This window comes from Periophthalmus magnuspinnatus, chromosome 6, assembly GCF_009829125.3.
Source record: "Periophthalmus magnuspinnatus isolate fPerMag1 chromosome 6, fPerMag1.2.pri, whole genome shotgun sequence".
In the NCBI taxonomy this organism is placed as follows: Eukaryota; Metazoa; Chordata; class Actinopteri; order Gobiiformes; family Gobiidae; genus Periophthalmus; species Periophthalmus magnuspinnatus.
Genome location: NC_047131.1, coordinates 25,559,502 through 25,583,896, shown reverse-complemented (window position 1 = coordinate 25,583,896; position 24,395 = coordinate 25,559,502). Strand labels below are relative to the sequence as shown.

The 24,395-nt window shown below is 40.8% G+C and overlaps 1 protein-coding gene across 3 annotated transcripts in view; it reads right to left on the bottom strand.

Annotated features, from left to right (window-relative positions):
• The window catches only part of znf423 (zinc finger protein 423), a 116,177-nt gene that overhangs the window by 35,170 nt on the left and 56,612 nt on the right, over window positions 1-24,395 (bottom strand). For all 3 annotated transcript variants that reach the window (XM_055222431.1, XM_033967730.2, XM_055222430.1), the window contains exons 16-18: window positions 23,418-23,830; window positions 23,006-23,213; window positions 22,074-22,158 (exon numbers count right to left, since the gene is read on the bottom strand). In XM_055222431.1, the coding sequence (XP_055078406.1) occupies window positions 22,074-22,158; window positions 23,006-23,213; window positions 23,418-23,830 (706 nt within the window). The remainder of the gene's footprint in view (window positions 1-22,073; window positions 22,159-23,005; window positions 23,214-23,417; window positions 23,831-24,395) is intronic.

Below are 24,395 nucleotides of genomic sequence, written 5' to 3'. Positions count from 1 at the left end.
TACTAAGTACTTCTTTACAAAAGTAAAAAAAAAAAAAAAAAAAAAACTGTACTGGCTGATTTATACTGCAATATTTCTTTTTTCACGAGCGGTTCATCTCAGTGCCATGTTTTCCAGAACTTGTGGACAGCCTGTTAACGTCTTGCCTCTTGTTCATTCATCAAGTTGGTTGCTTGTTGGGCAGGTGATACAAGATGTGGAGATTATGTTGGCGAGTCATGCCAGATAAGAACATCTGCTCACTGCAAACATTTAAATGTAAATGGGAAAAGACTGGAGGAGGCAGAGGCATAATTTAGCGTCAGAAAAGGCGAAGGTGGGACGGAGGACTGGAGGGAGGACTGGAGGGGGCCTGATGAAGGGAGCATGTGGGGGGCCCAGATCTGAGCCGCAGCACTCCTACCTCGGAAAAGAGGGATTTGCTCTCAGTGGGAGGGATGGAGAGACGAGGAGAGGCAGGAGGACCACGAAGAGCACAGAGGGGGTGAGTGAGGGAGGGAGGGGGAGGAGGTGAAGCAGATCAAGAGAAAACACAGGGATTTATCGTACAAATCAGAAAATGTGCTGTTAACACGGTGGTCCAGCTCACACAATGCAACATAATGTAGTAGTAGTAGTAGTATTGATAAACACAAAATTACTGTACTACGGCTTCAATCATACAGTCGGCACCTGGTTGTCATGGCAACAGTAACTACAAGTAAATTTTGTCAAAGGAAAAAAGCTTTGCAAATATCTTGTTAATAAGCCCTTTTCATGTTAGCACTCAGCTAGTTCCAGTTGACTAAAAATTGTGAACCTTTGCTTAGAGTCCCATTATATTGCTATGGAGAAATAGTCATAGTTATTTAAAGACTGTGTGGTGAACAGTGAATTACGGAAAACAACTGACTGTATGTTAAAAAATGTGCGTACAATGTAAAAACTTCCCCGGAGAATGCTTCTGTGTTTATGTCTCGAAGCTAGTCTAAAATAAACATAATGCTAACCTAAATTTAATTAGGATTGTGAATCAAATGAGACCATCAGCACTCTTTGGTCAACAGGAACAAGTTATAAAATTACATTTGATTCATTTACATTAACAGGACATTTTCTAAATAATGAAAAAATGAAGACTAGTTATGATTAGTTCTTTAGGAACCAGAATAGAAAAGGCTATAACTTATTTGTGTAGAATACAACTTTTGTAAAACTTTGAATGGACTGTTTAACTGTCATTTCTCACACACCCTAAACAAATACATTTCCAATTGTCAAGTCCACATTGTTCCTGTAGATACAAACATCAAACTTTTAGTTTGAAGAATCCAAGTAGATCTTCATGTTGATGACCATCTTTGGCCTTTGAAGGACCCATGTTAGTGCCTCTTGTGGTTAATGGGAAAGCAGAGAGATGGAGGCAGCTGCTTCTGACAACAGAGCAATACTGGACCTCCGCCCCTCACTGTCCCAGGTCCCCGCTGCGACTTTTACTACCAGACTATTTTCTTTGACTACTCTGTAGATGTCTTCTGTCTCTTCCACAAGTTCAATAGCACTGACTCCACTATTTCCAGAGCGTCCCGACATACATCACATCCTACTCTCCACATTAAGAAGGTCACAGGGGCCAACTTTGTCTCGCACTCTCAATTTATTCATGCTAATTGTCTTTGATAAAAAGAAGAACCTCTTAAAACTTGCTTACACTGACCAAAGCTAATTGAAAAATGCGTTAGAACAGCAAGAGTGCACTTTTATGTCTTGTTCTTTGTTCGGCTGTTCTTAAACTCAATTAGTAAATTAGTTACAGCTTTCTGGGCGATAAACAGCAGCTCGGGAGTACATAAACACACTAACCACATTTCATGAAGTTTCTGCAAGCAACATACCAACCAAGCACAAGTAGGCCTATACATACAACACAAAGACACACTTTTTATGCAACAAAGTGTATAATTTAGGTGCAAATGCACAACCAGTCAGATGTTTAATGAGCTTCTCTGTGGGCTTCGTGATGAGGTCACCCAAAATGGTTTTCACTTCACAGGTGTGACTTGTCAGGGCTCATTAAGGGAATGCCAAGAGTGTAAAAAGCAGTGGTCAAAGCAAAGGGTGGCTATTTTGAAGAATCTAAAATATAATGTTCATGAGTTCTTTCAAACTTTTTGTTTACAACATTTTATGTTATGTTATGTGTTTGTTGTGTTGCTGTTATGTGTTCATAGTTGTAATACCTTAAGTGAGAATCTACAATGTAAGTTATGAAAAAGAAGTCTACTGGCATACTGGCAGTATATATAATTTTGGTACAGATAAATCACTATACCTTGCATGTGGAGAAGTGGGGGAGACACATTTGAATGAGATTGGACTATTGGACGGGGTCACGATAACTTTTTTACTTCTACCTATGAGAATCACACAGACTACCTCACAGGTTCAAGTACACCATGACATCCTGCGAAAGAGCATCAAGTGTGCGTAGCCCCTCCCACTGTGGAGAGAGGCTTGAGCACAAACAGCAGCAGGGTAGAGCCAGGCTGAGCTGTGGACCAGACTCTTTGATGCTCTTTAAAAATAAAAGCACACACTCTCAGGCGCTCGGTGGTGGATTCTGACACTGTGTGATGACCGTGGGTAAAGCACTTAAGCTGCTGTAATTAGCCTGATCGCCGTGGTGACTGAAGATGCTTCCTTTCATGCGCTCACATCACACAAGCACAGTGCAGACAGACAAGGAGAGGCTGGTATGCACAAGACTCGTGTTTATATTAGGGACTCATAGTAAAGGGCTGATAAGGCTATGGTCTGTGGAGATTCAAGTACAATGAGACATAAAGGAGTTTGAGCTAGACAGGCACAAATCGTTTACTTTTTTAAATTTTAAAGTATCGCCCTATAGGCCTTGTGTTATGGTTTGTTTAGGTTTAAATGTTAAATTCTGTATGCATTTATTTATACTACATTGTACACTGTAGATTTTGTATATTAAATCACAGTTTTTATCTTATTTTAATGCATGCCCTTATTTTTATTTCATCATAGCTTTTGTTATTCTGTTACTATTTGTTTAATGCTGCACTATAACGTCAAAGCTATACCAGATGAAAGCTACGTAAAGTATTCTCTAGCACTGCAGCGTCACTTTGACCAACTCCGTAAAACTATTGCAAATTCTTAAATTATTTCTACTTGTTGGGCCAGTATGAATTTATTTGTAAAATCTGCAGACACAGATATTCATAATAGTTTTTATCAAAGCTGTTTGTTTTTCAATTCAGCCCACAGTATTCCTACAGCGGGTAAAATCTTTTGCAAAATGACTTGAACAAAAATGGCACTGAACGTGTATAATAAAAAATGACAGAAAAATGGAGCGAGTGGGAAAGAAATAAAAAATGGGAGGCGGTGGGGAGCAGTGGAGCTGAGCCAGAGCTAAACAAAGAACTACAGTAACAGTCCACTGGCCACACAGCTGCTCTCTCTGACTGTGAGAGTCCCCATAGGTGTCCACCCATTCAGTGCGCGGCCTGCCAACTCATAAACCCCCAACCTCCACCTCCAGCAAGGACTACTGCACCGTGGAGTAGCACCAAAATGATTATGCCTTTGTACAGAAAATATAGTCATTTAAAAACTTGTTAAACTGTTTCTTTTTTTTCATTTGCCATTCAACTTCTTACCTTCACACTCTGCATTTAGCAGCAGAATTAAACGCTGTATACTTATACACTTAAGCTTTTATTAATATATATAATAAAACATTGTGTGTAGACCATTTCAGATGCATTTGATATTATTGGGCAAAGCTTAGTTTGATTTACAGGAAAAAAATATATATAATCAGCTAACAGTACATTACCGCAAATAAGAGACTGCTTTGTATTGTATGGGGAAAACTGTGACACTAACATTACAAGTAATTACCAGATGATTTCATTATTTGACATTAAGTGCGACCTACGATAACACTTGCACAAGGAGGATCCCTGCTGTTGTAATTAAAGGTGTCCTTGAGAATGGGACGAGCCACTTTCACACTCCTCTGAAACTCAGCACAGAAACACTGAAACGGCTTCAAAAATCTCTGTGCATAAATTAGCAAACACAAATATAGCAGCATAACAAACTCCTAAGTCTTTAGGCCTTTTTCTTCTTACTTTAAGTGTGGTTTACATGTTGAGAGGCAGTTTAATCAGGACTAGTACTTTACCAGTGAGCAGTTTAATGTGATATTGTTCATTTGATTATACAGGTTCATATTTAGAGTGTATCACCACTTATGACTCAGGACAAATGTGTAATTTGTCATAATTAAAGTAGTAAGGCAGCATAGATCTGTATGCATGGCCTGACGATGCAAGAGTGGCCACAAAGCGGAGGTGAGAGGTAAAGATTGAGAAGGAGAGTCAGAGCGGTGTCTGGAGTCTGCATCTGCATGTTTGTGTGTGGACGGTCCAGGTGCTGGGACCAGAGCATGTCCCAGGGCAGGGACTGCAGGGGTCCCACGTCTCCCCTCTGCTTCCTGCTAACGAGACACACGCACACACACACACACACTCCACACACACATACACGCTAATGCAGTGGGCGCATCCATCAGGGCAAGGCTGAGGGTCGCACTGCGCCCCGTTAGCCCACCACAGAGGACCCAGAGCCCGGAGGCACTCTCAGTCTCCGCCTAAAACACACACACAAACATATATGTGCGTACATGCAAACAGAGCAGCTCATCAGGATTCAGCCCTGAGTGAGAGCTTATGCTGCTCACATACTGAAGAGGCTAAAGCTCAACACTAAGAGCCAGCAGTTTACCATAGCAACAAGTCATAGTGCGTTATAGTAACAAATGATGGAATGAGTATCAGAGCACTGCGGTAAAGGTGTAACATGCAAATACAAACTCTCAAAGTCTCAGTAATCAAACTGTTGAGAATAGCAGCTCCTGAGCCACTGCATTGCCTCATAAAAAACATACAAATGTATACCTGTACAGTTCAAGTAAAACACAAATAATGTAAGTTCTTGGTTAATTGATAAGGTGCTTGCTAAGTGTAGTTTGTTTAGTTGTGACTCTCTAGACCTCAGTGGACCTCAGTAGAGATTCATTTTATTTTACATTCGAACGGTGATAGCCCCATATAAATCCATCTATCTTTTCTGGCCAAAATGTGTGACTTCTCTATCCTCATAGGGGTGTCCTTTGTCTTGTATAAGGCGAGCTGCTGACTCTGGTCCATTGGGGTTGGCCCTTAGAGGTTGCTTCATCCTCCAGTATGCTACAAGTCGGTACGCTCCTCACTACACTGGGCTGCATGTACTCATGTGCATAGGGGATTGTGTCTTTCGGGCAGACATGGTTCTGTCAAAGAGCTGCAGGATAGCATCATTATGCTATTGTACAAAATACTAAAGCAAGTGCCAAGGTGTAGGCTGAGTTACATAACATGTTAGGTGATGTGTAATTAAGACAGAATGGTATACATTTTCTCCCGCAGATGTGATTGGACCACAGGGACAGCCCACACATTCAAACACACCATGCACAAGCAGGGCCATTACAAAGCATTACCAGACACATTAAGTGGCTAACAGCTACAACAACACGCGGCTGTTAAACTTTATGATCGTCAGTGTACAAGCGGCATTCAGAGAGGCACCGAGGTGCATGGCTCAGAGGGTACCCAAGTCAAACGAAAGTAAATCACTGAAAGGCCAGGGAACTGCAAATCTTGTTTTAGTTTCTGGAATTCAGTATTTCTGGCTTCTAATATCAAGACAAACATAACAATAGGGTCTAAGAAGTGAATGAATTTAAAACATGGTCTCATCAAAATGTAGAAAACATAATGGTCAGAAAGCAGAACACAAGTTTGTTGACTCATTCTACAGGTGAGCCATTATCGCATTGGGTGAGCCATTATCGCATTGAGGCGACAGTAGCTCCGAAGGTTGGCGGTTCAAATCCCGCTCTCAACATAAACATTATTGGTTGAGCGGTTGATCCATAGGTTGATCCATAGGTTGGTGGTGATGAATTGTTGTGTGGGCAAGACACTTAACCCAATGTGTGAATGGGTGAGTGGTTCCTTGTTGTAAAGCACTTTGAGTACCTTGAAGGTAGAAAAGCGCTGTAGAAAAATATGACCATTTACCATTAACTAATAGTGTCTGGATCAGGAGTCTATGTTGTAATCTGAGGAAGTCATTCAGAAGAAATGTGGTTTTACAAATCGTGGTCTCATCTAAGGGATATTATTAGAAGCTGATATAAAAGACACAGCAAGAAAAGTGCTGAGGGATGCAGCAATACATGAGTAAGCATCCGGGCCACTTTCACAAGTTTAAACAGAATACACAGGAACATGTCTGCCAAACCCCTGGGCTAAAGTGCACCAGGAAAGAAATATAGAGAGGGAAAGAGAAAGAGAGAGAGAAAGAGAGAGAGTCTAAGGAGGGGCCAGAGGCATGGACAGAGGCAGCTACAGGCCAGCTCCTGCTCTGATGCTTGGTTCTGTGTGTGCGTGTGTAAATGTGTGTGTATGTGTGTGTGAACGGCCTGTTTGTGTGGATGAATTATTCAGGTCCGTGGAGAGGGCAGCCTGCTGCGGTAATGAGGAGGACATGCATTGATACCAAATATTGCTGGTGGGAAGCTATCGATTGAACAACCATTTGTCCAAACTTTAGTGTGTGATCCAGGGCGGTCTGCAGCCCTTTACAGAGAGTTACAGACAGCTGGACAGACGGAGAGACTAAACTACTGCATAATGCGCTGGCTTACAATAGGAATACTCAATATGATGGCAGCACGCTAATGAAGAGGGGAAAATATTGTACTATTGCTACAAACTTTGCTAAGGAGAAAGTTCAGAAGAAGAGTATAGTAGATATATATATATATAGATTTGAAGAATATTTTGGTTTGTAAAAGACTAGATTGGAAAGAGCATAGGGATTAAATGGCATTTTTACACCACAATATTCATGGACTAGTATTGTTCACTACATACAAGTATATTTTCACTATATACTACATAGTGTGTGTCTAAAAGGGCCCTGATTTCATAGAAGCATATTGACTGTAAAAGTTACCATCACATATTCCCCTTCTTTGTGGTGTCACAATGTCAGTTATTCCAGGTTAGGGAGAACACAGGGGAAATTACGCTTCAGCCCGAGCCCCTAGCATTGTGTAGCATTGTGTAGCCATGTGTGCGTGTGTGTGTGGGTCTCGGGGGTGAGTGTGTTACCGTAGGGGAAGTGGACACACAATGAAGAGCAGGAGACAGCGTTGGAGGGTACAGGGGAGAAGGAGGCTGCATGATGGAGAGTGGGACAGAGCAGCAGGGATTAACACCAGGAAGTCTGAAGGCAACTACAGGAGCCCCATCAACTGGTCCCACTGCTTCTCATTACACAGGCAGGATTTAACATATTCTCCACTCAGATGGATGGCTATTTTAACCTGCATCTGCTGTGCTCTATCAGTGCAGCTCTGACCAAACACTGCTCATCTGACACTCAAATAACTTTAGGATGTTTTTTAAAACAACTATAGGTCTGGGGTAAGAGTTTTCATATTCTACATGGTGTTATAGGGTTGAAAGCATTTAAAAGCTGTTTATCCAAATAATTAGGGCAAGGACAGGGATCACTGTATTTCTTAGATGATAAAGGACAAGTCTTCACTTTCACATTTATTTGCTACACTAGTATGTTATTTTATGTCTATGGCTGTGAGGTAAGTTAAACATTTTAGTGTCAGTGGTTAGTCAAAAGTTTTCTTTGTTTTAAAAGTTGAAACAAAATTGATATGGTACTAAGATTGCACAAAAATGTCTTAAGGCCTTGCCAGAGTTCACTGCAGTAACTCAATATTAACTAATGCTATCCAAGTCTGTCAAATAGTACTGAATAAATGTTATGGCCAGGACAATTCTTTATGAATAGTTTTAAATCTATTTAACAGGTAAAAGTAGCTGTTGCCGCAGGTCTGCAATCAAGAGCTAACGTGGCTTATTGCTTTGGTGACATACAGACAGTCAAAGCTTGTCAGCTGATTGGTCTTTAGCGCCCATCCAGGTGACTGATGCCGACGCTTTATTCTGCCTTTCCTGTGGCACTAAAAGCCCAGATTGAAAATAGAATGGTGGGAGGCGTTTCCAGAGCCCCTTTCAAAAAGCTCAATTGCTTTTGGCTCGGCGGTAAGTCTGACACAAAGTGGCGCTGGGAATCAAACCCGCAGCAGCCCTCCGAGCTGCCGCAGCGGGCACCGTGAAGTTACACTCGCACACACACGCACACCCACGCCAATCATGCTCCGAATACACACGCACACAATTAGAGTACACACAATTACTGCCAATCACACAGGGCGCCCCATTCTCTGCTCTATTCTTTGTGTCACAGTGGCTCTCACTTAGCCCCCCGCCCACCAGGACACCCCAGGCAGCAGCACTCCGACCTCAGCCTCTCCTTCACCTGTGCAGGCCCATAATTACTGTGTGACAAGGGAACAGCTAAAAACAGACCCACAATTACAATCGCACTCACCCAACATACTATAAGTGTTAAGGTGAACATTTAGCATGAAGATGTATGGCGAGGCCACAAAGTTTGTCATGTGCTGTCACTGAGGAACTGATCTCAAAAAGCCAAACATAATCATGGATTTGATTGAAAAGAAAATGCTATATTGGCCAGTCCTTGCTGAAACAGACAAAATCGAATACATTTGTAATATTTAAGTAATAATTTTAACTTTGTACAGAATGTGTTGCTTTTTCAACAGCTTCCAAAGAATCCATTGCTATATCTGTGTGTCCAATAAGACGTCATCTACTGATTCTCTCATCCTCACATCCAGCACACGGAGCATGCAGTTGCCGGCCAGTTGCATCTAGGACACGCCCCACTCCTCAACTCCAAAGAAAAAACATCTGGATAGCTTCCAAAAGCACCATGCATCACAACACACACATACCCAGAGTCTAATGAAGCCCCGGTAGTGACGGAGGAGCAGCAGGGAGACCGGTCCGTGTGTGTGCGTGTGTGTCTCCGGCGGGATAATTATGGCACTCCTCGGCAGCTGAGCGTGCCAGATGTACAGGGAGAAGGAGGAGAGAGGGAGCGATGCAGCGGAGAGCATGCACCGCGATACAGGCATACATTACCAACAACAGTGTGTCAGGACTGGCCAGAGGGAACATGGAGTGAGTGTTCAAAAGTCCTGTCCATGTTAGAAGACATTAAGCAGTGTGAAAAGTGCGAGTGTTTGGCATGAGGCCTTTTGTTTCGTGCCATCCACCATTAGCAGGTTGGCGCGCTCGCAAATTACCAACGCTGATTCCAGGAGACGTATGTATGTACTAAAGAGGTGGTATAAATATGAGAGGTGAAGGACATGGGGTCACATAGTTTACTAGAAGTCAGTGTGTAGTTTCTATCTTAATAAAATGTGTTTAAAAGAAGGATCTTCTTAAAATGTATTTTTATATATTTTGTAAAAAGTATTTTATATACATTTTACTAATTTTAATCATTTATAATTTTGAGGCCTTGTGGGTGCTATGGCTTTTTTGTCGTAGTTAAAGAATTAGGTTATAGAAAAGAATAAATATTATATTGTGACGCAGGTCTGGTTTTGTTTGTTTGTTTTGTTAATGTACCCTTTAACCTAAGATAAGATAAACCTATATTTGTCTATATATTTTGTTACAGTGTTAAAACGCAAAGTTCAAGAACAGCAGGAAAAGAAGAATTAACCTTCCATTATCTTTATTAGACACTAGTAGTTATTTTTTTCACGTTCTTGTTCCTTCCACAATGATCATGATTTCTCAGAGGCCCCAGTCTGGTCCAATTATACATTTTTACACTTCCTAAAGCAGTGAATGAAAGCAGAAAAGGGAACAAGTAAAACACCACTGAAAAACGCAGAGCTCAGAAAGTGAGTGCTCCGGAGAAGGCCGGCTTTGTCACCTCCCTCACTCAGGGGGCCAGCCGAGCGCCCGGGGAAATTACGGCAACCAGAATGCATCGATTTGTCTGCGTCCAATGTGCATGTGTGCATTCCTCTGTCTGTACTGAGGCTCTTTGTACAGCAATAAAGACAACAGGCCGGACTACATCTGATTAGAGACACTGCATCAGTACAACAGCGTTACATCTAGAGGTGGGAGGTACCCATGGGTTTCAGAATGATGAAAAATTTAGACCGTTGGCATAGTGATTAACCATTTAAAATATTATAACATATCTGAATTAGAATAAACCATCAAAACATATGTTACATATTCAATGCATATGCACATTCAAAACAGATACAATTTAGTTTGAAATTGTTCATCGGTATGACAACGGTTTTAATTTCGGATTATTCTGAATAACAGGAAACTGGATAACAGGAAAACTGAATGGAACGGATAACAGGAAACTGAAAATATCTATATTATAAAAAAGGTTGTTTTGGAGAAAATAGAATACAAGTATGTAGTCTATGATTTGTGCAATACTTGAACCTCAACCAAGATATTTACAGGCACATTTTAGCCCATTCCTGATGCATTGTTAAAATATCATCTGAATATTGTTATTGAGATGTCAGTATCGCCCACCCTAGTTATGTCGTAGCTTGAACTTGTCTCTGTTCTTGTTTAGTTTGAACCAATTCTCTGCTCTTGTGTCGTGTAATTAAGAGCAGGCAAAAACCCTCACCCTCTCCCAGCATAGCTTTGCATGTCGCACCTCACGCTGTGCTGCTGCCTGTCTCCAAGCATCTCCTCCTACTTCCTGTTATTCGCAGAAATAGTAGAGTTAACACATACAAGTGCACTGGAGTCTTACTGACAAGAATGACAACATAGAGAATTTTTTTTTTAAGTCAGGAATAGCATAATAATAATAATAACAAAGGGGAATAATTATGTCTCTGGTGCTACAACACTAGAGATTCAAATATTAAAGGAATTTACTAACCCATGGGAGATACAAGGTTTGTGAGATTAAAAAATATCTTAGAGTTTGAGTCAAGGTTCGAGCACAATGTCCTTATTATGAGACAGAGCAGTTTATAAGGAATGGTTCAGACTTAGTAACTGCTTGATTAAGGGGTTAGGAGTTCGTGTATTCTTTTTCTTTGCATTACTGAGAAATTTTCAGTTATTTCTTGGCTATATGATAAGATTTAAGCCGCAAAAGATTGAATTAATAACTTCTATGACTCATTACAGATGCAAACTAAGTACTTAAGTGTTTCATTCTGCTGTTTATTTATTGCAGTTCATGATTTTTTAACAATATTGTATTTGCATTTTGAATTTTTGCGGTTTAAATCTACTCTTGGGTTATAATGTCATAAATTATATAAATTACTTTCAGTATTATCATTTATCACCTACATTTACTTCAGCAATATATATAAAACTTCAAAATTTCAAAAATCGTGATGGGCCTAACCATTCAATATTGAAACCTCTATATACCATCTGAGTTCACAATGCAACAGCAAAAGAACTTTTTTTTTTTATAAATTCACTGCAAATCAACTAATGCATTCCTCCAGTTAACTTCTTTTTACTCAGGACAATACGCCATCATTTGTCATTCTCGTCCAGCCCAAACTGGCAGAGCAAACGCGCATATTGCTTTTTGCATTTTTCCATCCAAATGCTCCTGCTCCTCAGTTTGTCTCTGCCTCTCACTGACATGACAAGCTTGATTAATTAGCCTGCATTTGTAAAAGTGTCGGACTAAATCAGCTTGAACAGTAATGGACCGACTGCTGGCAGGGGGGCAGGTAAAGTCGGTACGCACGATAAAGATATGCATGGATTTAAAGGGAACAATAGAAATCACATTAACATCAGCAAAACAAAGAACACACTGAAAATAGTCACGCTTGCTTTTAGTTTGCCCATTAGCTTTCTTTGATGTGATGTCATATCATTTGTCTTACCGGCTTTACCCAAGATGCTTTGCAAGTCAAAACCCTAATAATAGAGCTGGTAATAATTAGAATAGTCTTGTCTATAATTATAAGATGTATTGGCCTACTTCACGAAGCAACTTGTACCACAATATTTTAAGTTTAGTCACAGTCATTTCTTCTTTCTAGATTATAAGGATTTACATGAGAGAACAGCAGAAAGGGGAGGTTAGTGAAGATTTGGTATTTTTTATGTAAAAGGGAAGATAAACTATTTACATAAATACATTGTTTGTTTACTTCTGTATAAATACTTGTTTTTGCATGAACTGCCTTGCAGTTGTAGTCTTGTGAGTGCAGTTTGGGTCAAATGCATAGACGTAGGTCATAGTTAATAGTTTTAGTCAATTAATCGATCGTCAGGACGTGTCTTTAGTCCAACAAGAATTTCTACAGACCATCTAATTTCAATGTTTTATACTTACTTACTTTATACTATTAGTATGTTGATGATCAAGTCTGAGGTTAGTTGCTGTTTTAGAGGTATGTTTGGTTAGCTTATTACAATCGATTTGATTGATACTAGATTTGCTTTAGGAGGTAACAATACTCCTACTTTATAGCATAAATCTGAACGTATCTTGAATTGTTTTACAATGGTGTTTTATACCAGTTCTAGTAAAAGATCACATGGTTCAGTTAGAGAAACTACCAGCATATGCTGTGCTATATTGTATTCAAAATTGTATTAATATTCATCATGGTATCTGAAATCAAGTTTGAAATGTTAGTATCATTACAACACTACTGAGTCCACAATATTCCATCTTCAGATCCAGTCAAACATGTGTGATCTTTACTGAGCGCTCACCTGCCCCTCTAACAGCTGGCCAGTACACATCTGCTCCAAACTACCATGAACTACACAGAAAACTCCCATGGTGAGCTGACATTTGTGTTTCTCTGTCTGTCTGGCACTCCCCCTCTTTCTCTCTCTCTCTGTCGGTTCAAACAAGGCTAGGAAGGTGACCCTGAATCGCAGCCTGTGTCGTGTGTGGATGCGTTTGTGCGTTTGTCCCAGTAATTAACACCAGTCACTAATGAAGTCCAGCTGCTTGGCCAGAGGACTGAGCTTGGGCCAAAACCAGGTCTGCCCCCCTCCTCTGCTCCTGTGTCTGCATGTGTGTGTATGTGTGTATGTGTGTATGTGTGTGTGTGTTCATATGAGTGGTTCTGTTGGTCCATTGATCTACATTCACACGTCTCCCTCCTCTGTGTGTGTGTAGCTCTGTTTGGGCTCCTGCTGGCAGACATCAGTATGAATCTAACTCACTTCATCTGGAATCACAGTTCCTCCTGACAGCATCCTGCTTTCCTTACATCTTCATTTCTCTCTGCTACCTGCTACACCGAGGGTCATTATACTATACACAAGTGAATATTCTAGGCTTTATAGTAGTATCAATCAAAGTACACATTGGTTTTGTAGCCATAGCTTTACTCTACCTGTACAGTGTTTTTCAAATTTATGTCTATCGTTAAGTCTTTTAATCGTTATTTATGTTAATTTTGACTGCATTCTTCCTATTCTCCTGCTAAACTTTGTGTTGCCAAACTGTAATTTCATCATTGTGAAAAATTTTATCTTATCTTAAATACTGTATTTGTTTTACTCTTTTACCAATCACTGGGATGTGGGCGACAGTAGCTCAGTTGGTAGTGTTTGTCCACTGATCTGAAGGTTGGCAGTTCAAATCCCGCTCTTGACATAAACATAATTGTAGCAAATTTAAATCTGTCAACTGGACAAAATGTTACGCTGCTCATCCAAGCTGCTTCTTCAGAAGTGAAGAAGAGGAATTTTGGCTTTTGCTATGGATCAGACCTGGACAACTGAGACGTATAAACATATTTGGTTGAGCAGTCAGATCCACTGACCTACAGTTGTTGTGCCCTTGGGCAAGACCCTTAATCCACCTTGCCCCCTGCGTCTGCATACACTGGTGTATGAATGTGTGTGTGAATGGAAGAGTGGTTCCTTGAAGTTAAGTGTTTTGAGGGCCTTGAAGGTGGAAAAGCGCTGTATAAAAATGTGACTATTTGCATTTCTTCTTTTGAACAATCGCTTTGAATTGATGAATCTATCAATTTATCAACTATAAATGTCAGTGGTCTTCACTTAAATAAAAAATGAAAAAAATAAAATTGAATTTTTTTTTTTTTTTAAGATAACAAATGTGGTAAATAAAACTCAAAACATATGTATTATTTGAATAGGTTAAGAGGGACATATTAATTCAGACATATAATAAAAATAGCATTACTTCTTTTACATTGCTGTCCAAAAATTCAGTACCATTTTGCAGAACCATCCATTTTGTTAAGCATGACCTATGTTTGTTTGATTTCCTGTACAAATAAAAACATTAAGCGTATAGCAACTAATTACAACAAAGGCACAAATTGGAGTGTGATAAAAGCCAAACATCACACACTACAGATTTAATCTCCCACTACTTCCTCCTGCACATCCCACACAGTCTAAACCAGCCTGTGTGCCAGTCAAACTTTGCCCTCAGCGCGCACAGATCTAATGACATAATGATGATCAGTTTAGCCCACTTATACATAGAGCCTGATTACATTACTGTACAGGCCCGTTCCCTCTCTCACACACACCCTGTCACACCCGCTCCAGCTGTGACAGATGTGCCTGTCACTGGAGAAAATGAATTCAGAATAGTTAGTGAATTAAGCAGGGAGTTAATTGTTGCTTGGCCCCTGTTTATGAAGCGCGTAAAGCCGGAGCGCCTTGTTTGTCTTGTGAAAATTAGCCAGCAGAGATAGAGCGAGCCTGTTCTCTTTAGCAGCTGGTGGAGCTACACCTGGAAGGGCTGAGACAAAAAAAAAAAACAGAAAAGGAGGGGGATACACGGCAGAGATTTGGTCAGCTCTCTCAAACACACACGCACACAAAATGCATAGCGCTAACAAAGACATCACTTGACAACTTGTATAGTGGAGGCAGCTGATGTAGCATGTTAGCATACTCTCCCAGGCAAACTTCAAACGTGTCACGCACATACACACCATCTTATCCTGGAAGGCTCTCTCCCAGTCTATTTGTCAGTGTGTCCTATTAGGTTTCCAAACAGCTTGTAATGACTGGTAATAAACTGCAGAAGAAGGAGAAGGTAAATCAAGCGAGAAGACGACAAAATGAGCTCTCCAGGGGGGCCGCACGCTCCCAGCATTACAAACACACAAACAACCACTAGGGCTGTAAATATTAAGGCTGAATCCAAGAAAAGGAATTGGCAGGTTACAGACGTTAACTTGGAATAACAGGACACTGAACAATGTCTCTTAAAATAAATGAAATAAAATTAAATAAATGAGTTATTTTATGGATATTATGGACGAATACAATTTAAAGCAGTCTATAACTTTAAGATGATTTCATTTCTGGATATGGGGCCAAGGCCTTCCCCCTATTCAACATGGGAGTGCTGCTGAGGCAATGAAATATGTTGATTGACTCTATGAGCTCTCCTGTTAACAAGAGCAGATCTGATAAAACATGTCTGAATCAATACTTCTAGAATAATCACTGAAGCAGGACTATCCCGAAAAACGGTCTGAAAAATGTACTAAACTGATGTCTTTACTATATACCAAAACATATGGCTGTATGAATAACACTCTTTTTTAGCTCAGCAGATCCGAGCATCCAAATGATTCAAAGCGATGAGTTTATAAACGCTTTTCAAACCCAGAGTTGAGTTTTGCCGTCACAGTAATGCTACCAACAACTCGTAGGCAAACTGTGCACTTACAGATTCTTGGGGGGGGGGGGGGGGGGGGGAGCTCAAAAAAAGCCTCAAAAGCTGCTTATAGTATATATCTGTACTTTGCTCAAAAAATTGTGAAAAAATCTGGTACAGGCCATTTAACCCAATAGTCAGTGTATAATTAGTACAATTTATGATTAACTTCTTTTAACATCCTGTATCGATACATGTAGTGCCAATATATAATAATAAGAATGATATATTTTTATCTTTTTATCTATTATATGAATACAGAACTTGTATGGCTTAATTACATAAAGCAGGGTTGGAAAGAAGACTGTTTATGTCTCATCTTTTGCCTTTTATCCTCCCCTTTCTTCTCTTCTCCTTCATCTAGGCCTCTGTAGTGTTCCCTCTCTTCGGTCCCCTGTCCCCTCATCATACCCCCCACTCCTCTCTTCTCCCCTCCTCGGGTGCCACGGCTCGCTGGCTCCAGGTGGCGAGGGAACGAGGGATAGAGGGTAGGGAAGGAGGCAGGGAAGGATGGATGGAAGGATAGATGAGAGACTGGGAACTCCGAAGACCGGAGGGGGTGGAGAAAGTGGGGGGACGTCCCATCATCTGTTCATATGCTCCCATCATCACACACCCAATTCAGGATGCAGCTCATTAAAGACACCCCATCACAATTTGTCATTTCAATGTTATGCTCACAAAATGTAGTCAAAGAACTAGTTTACCAAAACAGAATATGATTGTCCGAGTGTACATATTTTTGTCCCTTGCTGTATTTTTTCTTCCAATGACAACTAAATAAAAACATTCAAAAATGTATTCAATGTTTACGAGACATGCAAGAAAACTGCAAATGAGAACAACCATAGCTTAAAAGGTGCTGTACCTGATTTTTACTGTCTTAAAAACAGAATTAGTTCACTTTAAACAGTTTGCAGTGGTCCAAAGTTATTCCTCACTTACCATATGCATTCCAAGCACCCTAATTACTCAACGTGATGAGTTTATCAGTGCTTTTCATAGCTTTCAGAGACTAGTGTGGAGTTTTTCCATGACGGTAAAGCCAACAATAACTAGCATAGTAAAGCAAACAGATGCAAATAGCACGCAGACAAATTTTGACCACAAGAGCTGCATATGCAATATATTTAGTTCAAATAAGCCAACTTTGACACATTTATATTGTTACATATTGATTCATGTGCATGTCCCTTTTCAAATAAATACATTTAAAAAGAAATCTGTGCTGGGGCAAGGCACAATTTACTAAAATCCACTGGGGAAAATAAATCAAGTACAGGATCTTTAAAGTCCAAGAATTCCCATCTTTAAAATTCTCCACAAATGTATAAAAAGAAAATCTGAGGTTGTAGCCAGGATCTAATTTAAATAATCAGAAGGCATTTTAGAAGCTTTGCAGAAGTGGAAGGCAATCTGAACTTGTCTGAGTTAAACAATCATTTAAGGTGTCCACTTTCTGTGGCACACTGATATACCAATTAGCACTTTGACCTTAGGGTAAAATAGCCTACAGTGAATGAAAAGCTTTCCTGAGTACAAAGCATATGCACACACCAGCCCTGTAGTTCAGGTGCAGTGGGGCAGAAGGAACATCCACTACAACGCTAGCTAGCCGGTGGCAAAGGCGCACACATACACGCTAACATACACAAGTGAACCCTCAACCACATTATCTACCTCCATTGACTCTAAAAGCTTCTTACTCGGCTCATTAAGTCTTCAGTGACACAAAATAACCGCACCAGGCCCCGATTACTACCACACACATATGCACACAAGGGGTGAGGTGTGTGTGTGCAAAACAGGAAGTACGCTAGGAGGAAGGAAGGGGACGCTCAGAGGCACACAGCCCTGGGGACGCCTGCTTAGACAGTAGACAGACATTACTAGCCAAGCACATCACACATTTGACTGCGGGCTAATAGGCAAGCCTGAGTGAGTGCTCTCAAATGGCACCAACCTCCGGCTACGAAATGAAAACTAAATACATTTTGAGTTAATGCCCTGACACAAAAGCTCAGTTTTGTGAGAAAATTTACAGTGTTAATATTAGGGGATGAAATGATAGACTTTCGTATATTTTATAGTACACATTCAATCACTTTCACATTTTTTTCATTATTACTGAAATGTGTCATCATTTAATGAATTTACCTCAAATAACATTGCTGAACTTGAACTTTAAAAACAATGAACTTGACTGTAGCTCCCAGCACTTCTGATTGGCACATGTGTTTTGATACTAAGGAGTGGTCTCGATACCATTAGAGAACACTGATGTAAATAGGTAAGTAAAGCTCATGCTGAGGACACATCATTAGCCAGCACTCTCCACAGGGAGCACTTAGATCCAGGTGAGTGGCCACTGGATACCTCACAGGCATTTGCTATTGTGTTTCCAGTGTGTGCACGTGCGTGTGCGTGTGCGTGTGTGTGAGTGTGAGCCAGTGTGTATGTGGAGGGAGGTACAATGAAGCATGCAGCTAGCAGCAGGGATTGAGTAGACTGAGGACTGAGGTGAGGGGTAATTGTGCAAAGATTTAGAAAAAAAAAAAAAAAAAAAATTCCAATTGAAATGCATTCCTAATGAGTAGTGCCATTTCATTTACAATGAGGGAAGCAATATCTGTGCCTTCCACTTTCATGCAAATGCGGTGACTTTTTTCCAGTTATTTATTTAAAATGAGATGCGAATGAACAAGCAGTGGGACAAGGGGCTGCCTTGCTCAAAGTGTGGGCTAGAGGTACAGAAAGGGAACAAACCTGGCCGACAGGTGGGTTCATCTATTGGCCATCCAATAGGCAGGTGGGGATGGGGAAGCAAGAAAATGGGCAGGGTTAGAAGAACTTTCAGTCAGTATGTTTACATGCAGAGCACCACTTAGCTGTGCTCATAACATGATAATCATCAAAGTCATCTTTCAATCCAAGTGTCCAAATCAACTGCATCTTCTGTGTCTACACATAAACATACTGAGTGACCACAGATTGTACCGAGGGGAAGGAACACAAACCTCATATTAGATATATATAAATGGGAAAGTTAACTGTACACTCTATTAGCAGTTCTCAAATAAAATATGAAGTCAGTGATTGACAAAAACAGCCTGGTGTTCAGTGCAGTGGTATAAAACCTATAGATGGCTTCCTACACACTCAGCAGCCTTACTATAGCAGCTGTGACAAGCTAACACACATATAATTACACTAAAGACATGTTCTTAATGCTGCTGTGGGAAAGGCTGTGCTGGTGAATGGACAAAACACCTGACCAATCTAGACTTGATGCTGCAGTCTTTTATGTAGTATTATACAGTAAATGAAAGAAATGTGCTCAACTATTGTACAATAAAACCACACATATGACACTTGGCTATTAGCTCAAAGTAATTTTTGTTGCATCCATCTGTTGTAAAACAATGACAACATAAACTCTGTATATTACTGCATCTCTGCAGTGGTTTACATATACACATGTAATACACTAAATATGAAAAGTTTCAGAGCAGAAGACTGTATAGTCATGTAAAATGGCTGGATAATGCCCTCAAAAAGGGAGCATTTTACCAGTGTTGTAAGTGTAAACTCCTGTGTGGTGTTTCCTGTCAGGCAAAGTGCACAGTAGAGTACCCACGCAGAGATAAAAACTTGACTGTCATCGCTCTACTCCAGCGCCGCTACACCACCCTCCGCTCCAGCGCGCACTACTTTTTCTGTCATGTCTCATCTCCACGCTAACCCCCTCACATCTCCTTTTTGTGAGAAGTCTCCCCCCAAGTGAGCCCAGCCAAAAACACAAATAAATAGTGCCTATATTCTGCCTTCAGATCCACTTCCTCCAGCCTTCAGCGCCTTTCCCACCTGCTCAGCAGTGTTCAACACAGCCAGCTCTGTGATTACACATCCTCGCACTCAGGTGGGACGCGCTCACAGCACACGCACACACTCAAAACCCAGAACACACAAGAACAACAACACACAAGCTACTTCCTGAAAGATACTGTACACAACAATGAGACAATGTGGTACCAGAGAGGCTATTCAATAGGAGGTCAGCACTGCTCTACTATTTAATGTGGTCACTATTAGTCTGTAGTCGCATAATGTCAAAAAATATAAATTGTATGACCTAAATTGTGCTGTGAATCACGCAATTTATTATTAGAAATTATGTCTCGCCCTTTTCTGGTGGATCCGATTTTGTTTCTCATCTTGTGTCTCACCCCCTTACAAATAATGTATAATATACGTACATCAAAATCAATTTCAGTACATCAATAGTACACTAATAAAGAAACATTTTCATTGTTGCATTACTGACACCTTGTGGCAACATAGATAGTATCTGCAACTTCTCACTAGCCACAAACCAAAACACCCTCACTGAATGTGTAAAAAATTGGACAATTACTGGTTAAAATATTTTATACCTCTTATACATCTCATTAAAATCAGATGCTTGGCAAAAAACGGTATAGCAAATCAGTCTTAGAAGTCTTTTCTGCTCATTTGCCCTTTTAACCTCTGATTGCCTCCTCTGGAGTGGTGGTCTAGCCTTCTCCCTTCAGGCCTCTACAGCAGCCAATGACCACATGAAGCTTTAATTAACTCCTGTGTTGAAGCTGGGGCTTGTAGGAGCCACCCTGTGAATCACTGTCAGTGCAGGGATTGCTAAAAATGGAAATGTGTAATTTATTTAAGTTTTAATAATTACTTAAATGAGGTACATACCCAATAAAAAAAACAACAGGTAAAAAAGTGAGATACATGTTAGGCCTCACATACAGCAACATAGCAGTAGTGGACAACACTATCTAAACCAGTACCGGCACTTTGAAAAATGGCACATTTCCATATATTTAAGTTACTTGACAGCATAATTATCAAATCAAAGCTTAAAATAACAAGACATTTATAACATGACCTAAATATGCCATGAACACCCCATTATTTATGGAGAGATCAGATTAGGCAATTAATAACATATCCATATAAAATGTTTTGTTTGTTGTTTTTTTTTCATCTTAAATCCAGCAAATTGTCAATGATGCCATGTACAACTTCTCTGGCTTCTCACAAACAACACCTTACTCAAAGCAGATTCACCTTAACCACATATCTGATATTGATCTGGTGTTCCCTGCTTGTCACTGTGGAGATAGATAAGTTTAATGCCATACTGGGGGATTTTAGGCAAAGCAAAAACATCTCCACAGAGACAAGTAAGAGGCTGATCTCTCTATTGTGTATAGGATATTTTTTTTCTCATATTATGTCTTTGTACTATTGACACGTTAATTAACCCAAAACCTCTGGTAAGTCTAACTGTACATGTGGTCTGGTCAGGCCAACTGTACATGTGCTTTACAGACCAGAGCTTGAGAAATGCAGTGCAGTGGTAGTGTGAGTGAGGAGGTGAAGAGGCAGCGTGTCTGTCAGTGCCAGAACAGAGGCGAGATGGAGCTACATGATGGAGGATTAGATGGAGGAGTTCAGGGCAGCAGCACTGGGAGACGAGGCACACAACAGGCAGAAAAAAGAGAAGCCACTTGTTTATAATGCGGGTGAGAGCGAGGACATAGGGCCAAAAGAAGCAGTATACTAAATAAAAGATGACCATCACTATACTTATGGTGTGTTTGTGGACCCCAGGGAGCACAGGAAAACTTACTCCAGCTGTACTTGTGTTCAGAGCTCTCCAGACATTAGCAGTCGACTGAGAGCAGTGTCAGTGCTTACAAACACACAGAACTCATCGGTGTCTCTGGGATCACCTGTCAGCCTGGGGCCAAGCAGAGCCCAAGGGTCCCACTCGTTAATCTCCATGACGACAGCAATGCCAAGGCAGCAAACTGGTGGTACATGCATAAAAAATGTCTGGGGAAGTTCTGATTAAACTAGCTTTAGGTCGAATCCTATGAATAATAACAGAGCAGGATCACAATTAGTAGTATCAAAATTGTAATTTTAAATTGTCAAAATGATCAAATTTCAAGGGCTGAAATTATTAAGATAATCATCTGCAAATAACCAAATATTTAGATTTTATCTGGAAAATACCTGCTAACCCTACAATTTAGACCTTTACAAGCTGAATGAATGAATGTGATTTGTATAATACATTTGCAGTTCACAGAAAAATGCAGCCATACATTTTTGTTCAAAACGTATGGTTGGGCATAGGCCTACCAGACAATTTCTTTAGGAAGCTATATGAAGAACACCCATCTTTCTGCCAAAACACAAAGTAGTGCTGCTGGTGTGCAAAATGTGTGTAATGAATGGATTTGTGTGAGAAAGTTAAAGACAACAGAAAATAAATGACCACTCACCAATCATGTGATTGGCCACGTGAATCTGGATCTCTCTTTCCGTCTCAAACGTCATTTGGCATTTGATGCACTGGTACGTCTTTTTCTGAAAGATAAATATTCCATAAAAGATCAATATATAACAATTACTGATGGAATAAATCACACTCATAACCCTTTATGTTCTTGTACCCAAAAATGTTTTATTTGCTATATGGAAGAACCATTTAGTAATATTTGTGTATGTGTGGTTTGGATAAAGATGCAACGAACCACATGTCAAAAGAGTGAAGTGTAGCAGAACAGAGGACAAGACAGAAGAAAAGGAGGAAGCAAAGCAAATCCAGAGAAACAAAATATGAGAGCAGCTCTGCTTATCCATTCATGGCACACTGCGATCACTGATGCACAAACACATACAAAATACACAAAGGCCTCACTTCCTTTGCTCCTGCCCGTTACAGCGGCTACACTCGCACACACTCACTCACACACAGCCTGTTTTGTGCTGTTAGACTAAGCACAAACAAAGGTGCAGGTAAGACGGAGGGTCCCTGGAAACTGCTCCAACACACACATACGCACACGCATGCCTGACACTCTCTCTCTTCCCCCGACACGCGGCTCGTCCCGGGGAGCCTGACTGTCAATATCAAGTAGAGCGAACAGCTCCCACAATGCCTCAGCACGCCCAGCCGCAGGACCCAGTGGGCTGGCCTTACACACATGCACACAGGTATACAAGAATACACACACAAGCACAGCGCTACACATATGACAACACAACAACACACATTTCAACATAGGTTTATATGGCATCTTTCCTTCCTCCAACAAAACACAAAGTGGCCTCTAATGGCCTCTACTAATATCTCCTCTTCTATTACATCTATGTGCATTATAATTCTTGATTAGCCCGTAATCACATAACTATCTACTACCTCACACCTCACCTTAGGCGCTGGGGAAGCTTCAGCCTTCTTGGCACTGTTTTCCGGGCTGACCTCAGGGTGGTCTGTCTGGACGTGGCTCTCCAGGTCCTCCAGGCTCTCAAACTTCACCCCACACTCTGGACACCGCAGCCCAGCCAAAGGCTTGTCTCCCACCACCTCCCCTGGTGTGGTAGCTCCTCCCTGACTGGGACTTTGGCCGTTGGTTCCTCTGTTTAGTTTAAAAACAGATTATTCTTGTCATGAAAATAGAATCACAGTAACAAGCACAACAGACTGAACTGTTTTTTTTTACTGTACTATTTTAGTTTTTCACTTTGCCTTTGCCTGCATGCCTTGGTGATATATGAAAAATATATCACATATATGTCAAAATATTGTACATACCAGAGGGTTGATATATGAAGGTACAAACCTGCTCATGCAGCCAGCACAGAGGCCATAAGGCAGGCCATTGACGTCCAGCTTGACCAGCTCTCCTTTGTTCTTGAACTCCTTGAGACAGAAAGCACACTTGTACAGCTTGTGCTGCTGCAGCTGCCCATTGGGAGACGAGGAGGCCGAGCCGTTCCCTCCTCCATTGCCACCTCCGGCTGCAGCTCCACCTAGAGCCGACCCCGACGAGAGCTTCTGCATGTGGAAGGTGCCATGTATTTTGAGCTCCAGTGTGGAGGTGACGGTCTGCATGCACACCACGCAGCGAAAGCCCGTCAGAGAGTTACGCAGGTCAGGGTGCATCTGACAGTGCTCTATGAACTCCTCCTCACTCTGCAGGGGCATCTTACAGATCCGACAGGTGCCTGTGTCCAGGCTTTTACTGTGGGTCACCTGCACACAACCACACATACACAAACACACACACACACACACAAATTATCTACTGAAACTAAATTATCAAAGGAATAACTTTGATGAAGACTGCATGATGAAGTTGTTTGGCCCATGTCGATAATTTCCTTATTGGTTTGGATTTGTCAAATATCTAATTACATATAATCAGTTCTGCTCCAGTGATCACATTTTACTTGCCTCAGTACATTTTGCTATAGTCAGTAGAAAAAAGATCAACAAACAACTTCTATGTACATTACCTAAGAACTACATTTTTTGCAAAAGGCATATTATTTGGAAAAGAACAAGAATTCTCCAAACCAAATCAGAAAATGCCTGCAGCTCCAGCTGTGGCATGGTGTTTATGTAAACATATTTAACACTGTTGGTATAATAGCTCGAGCTGCATTACACAACACATTTTTGAATATGCAAACATTTTCCTGTAGGGTGGTAAAGCACAAATTATCTCTCAGAGGAGAAGAAGAGTTTTCAAGTCACAACTCAAAAGAAGTTGAGGATCAAAACAGCCAGACAGGTACACATAGAGTACATAAGAGGC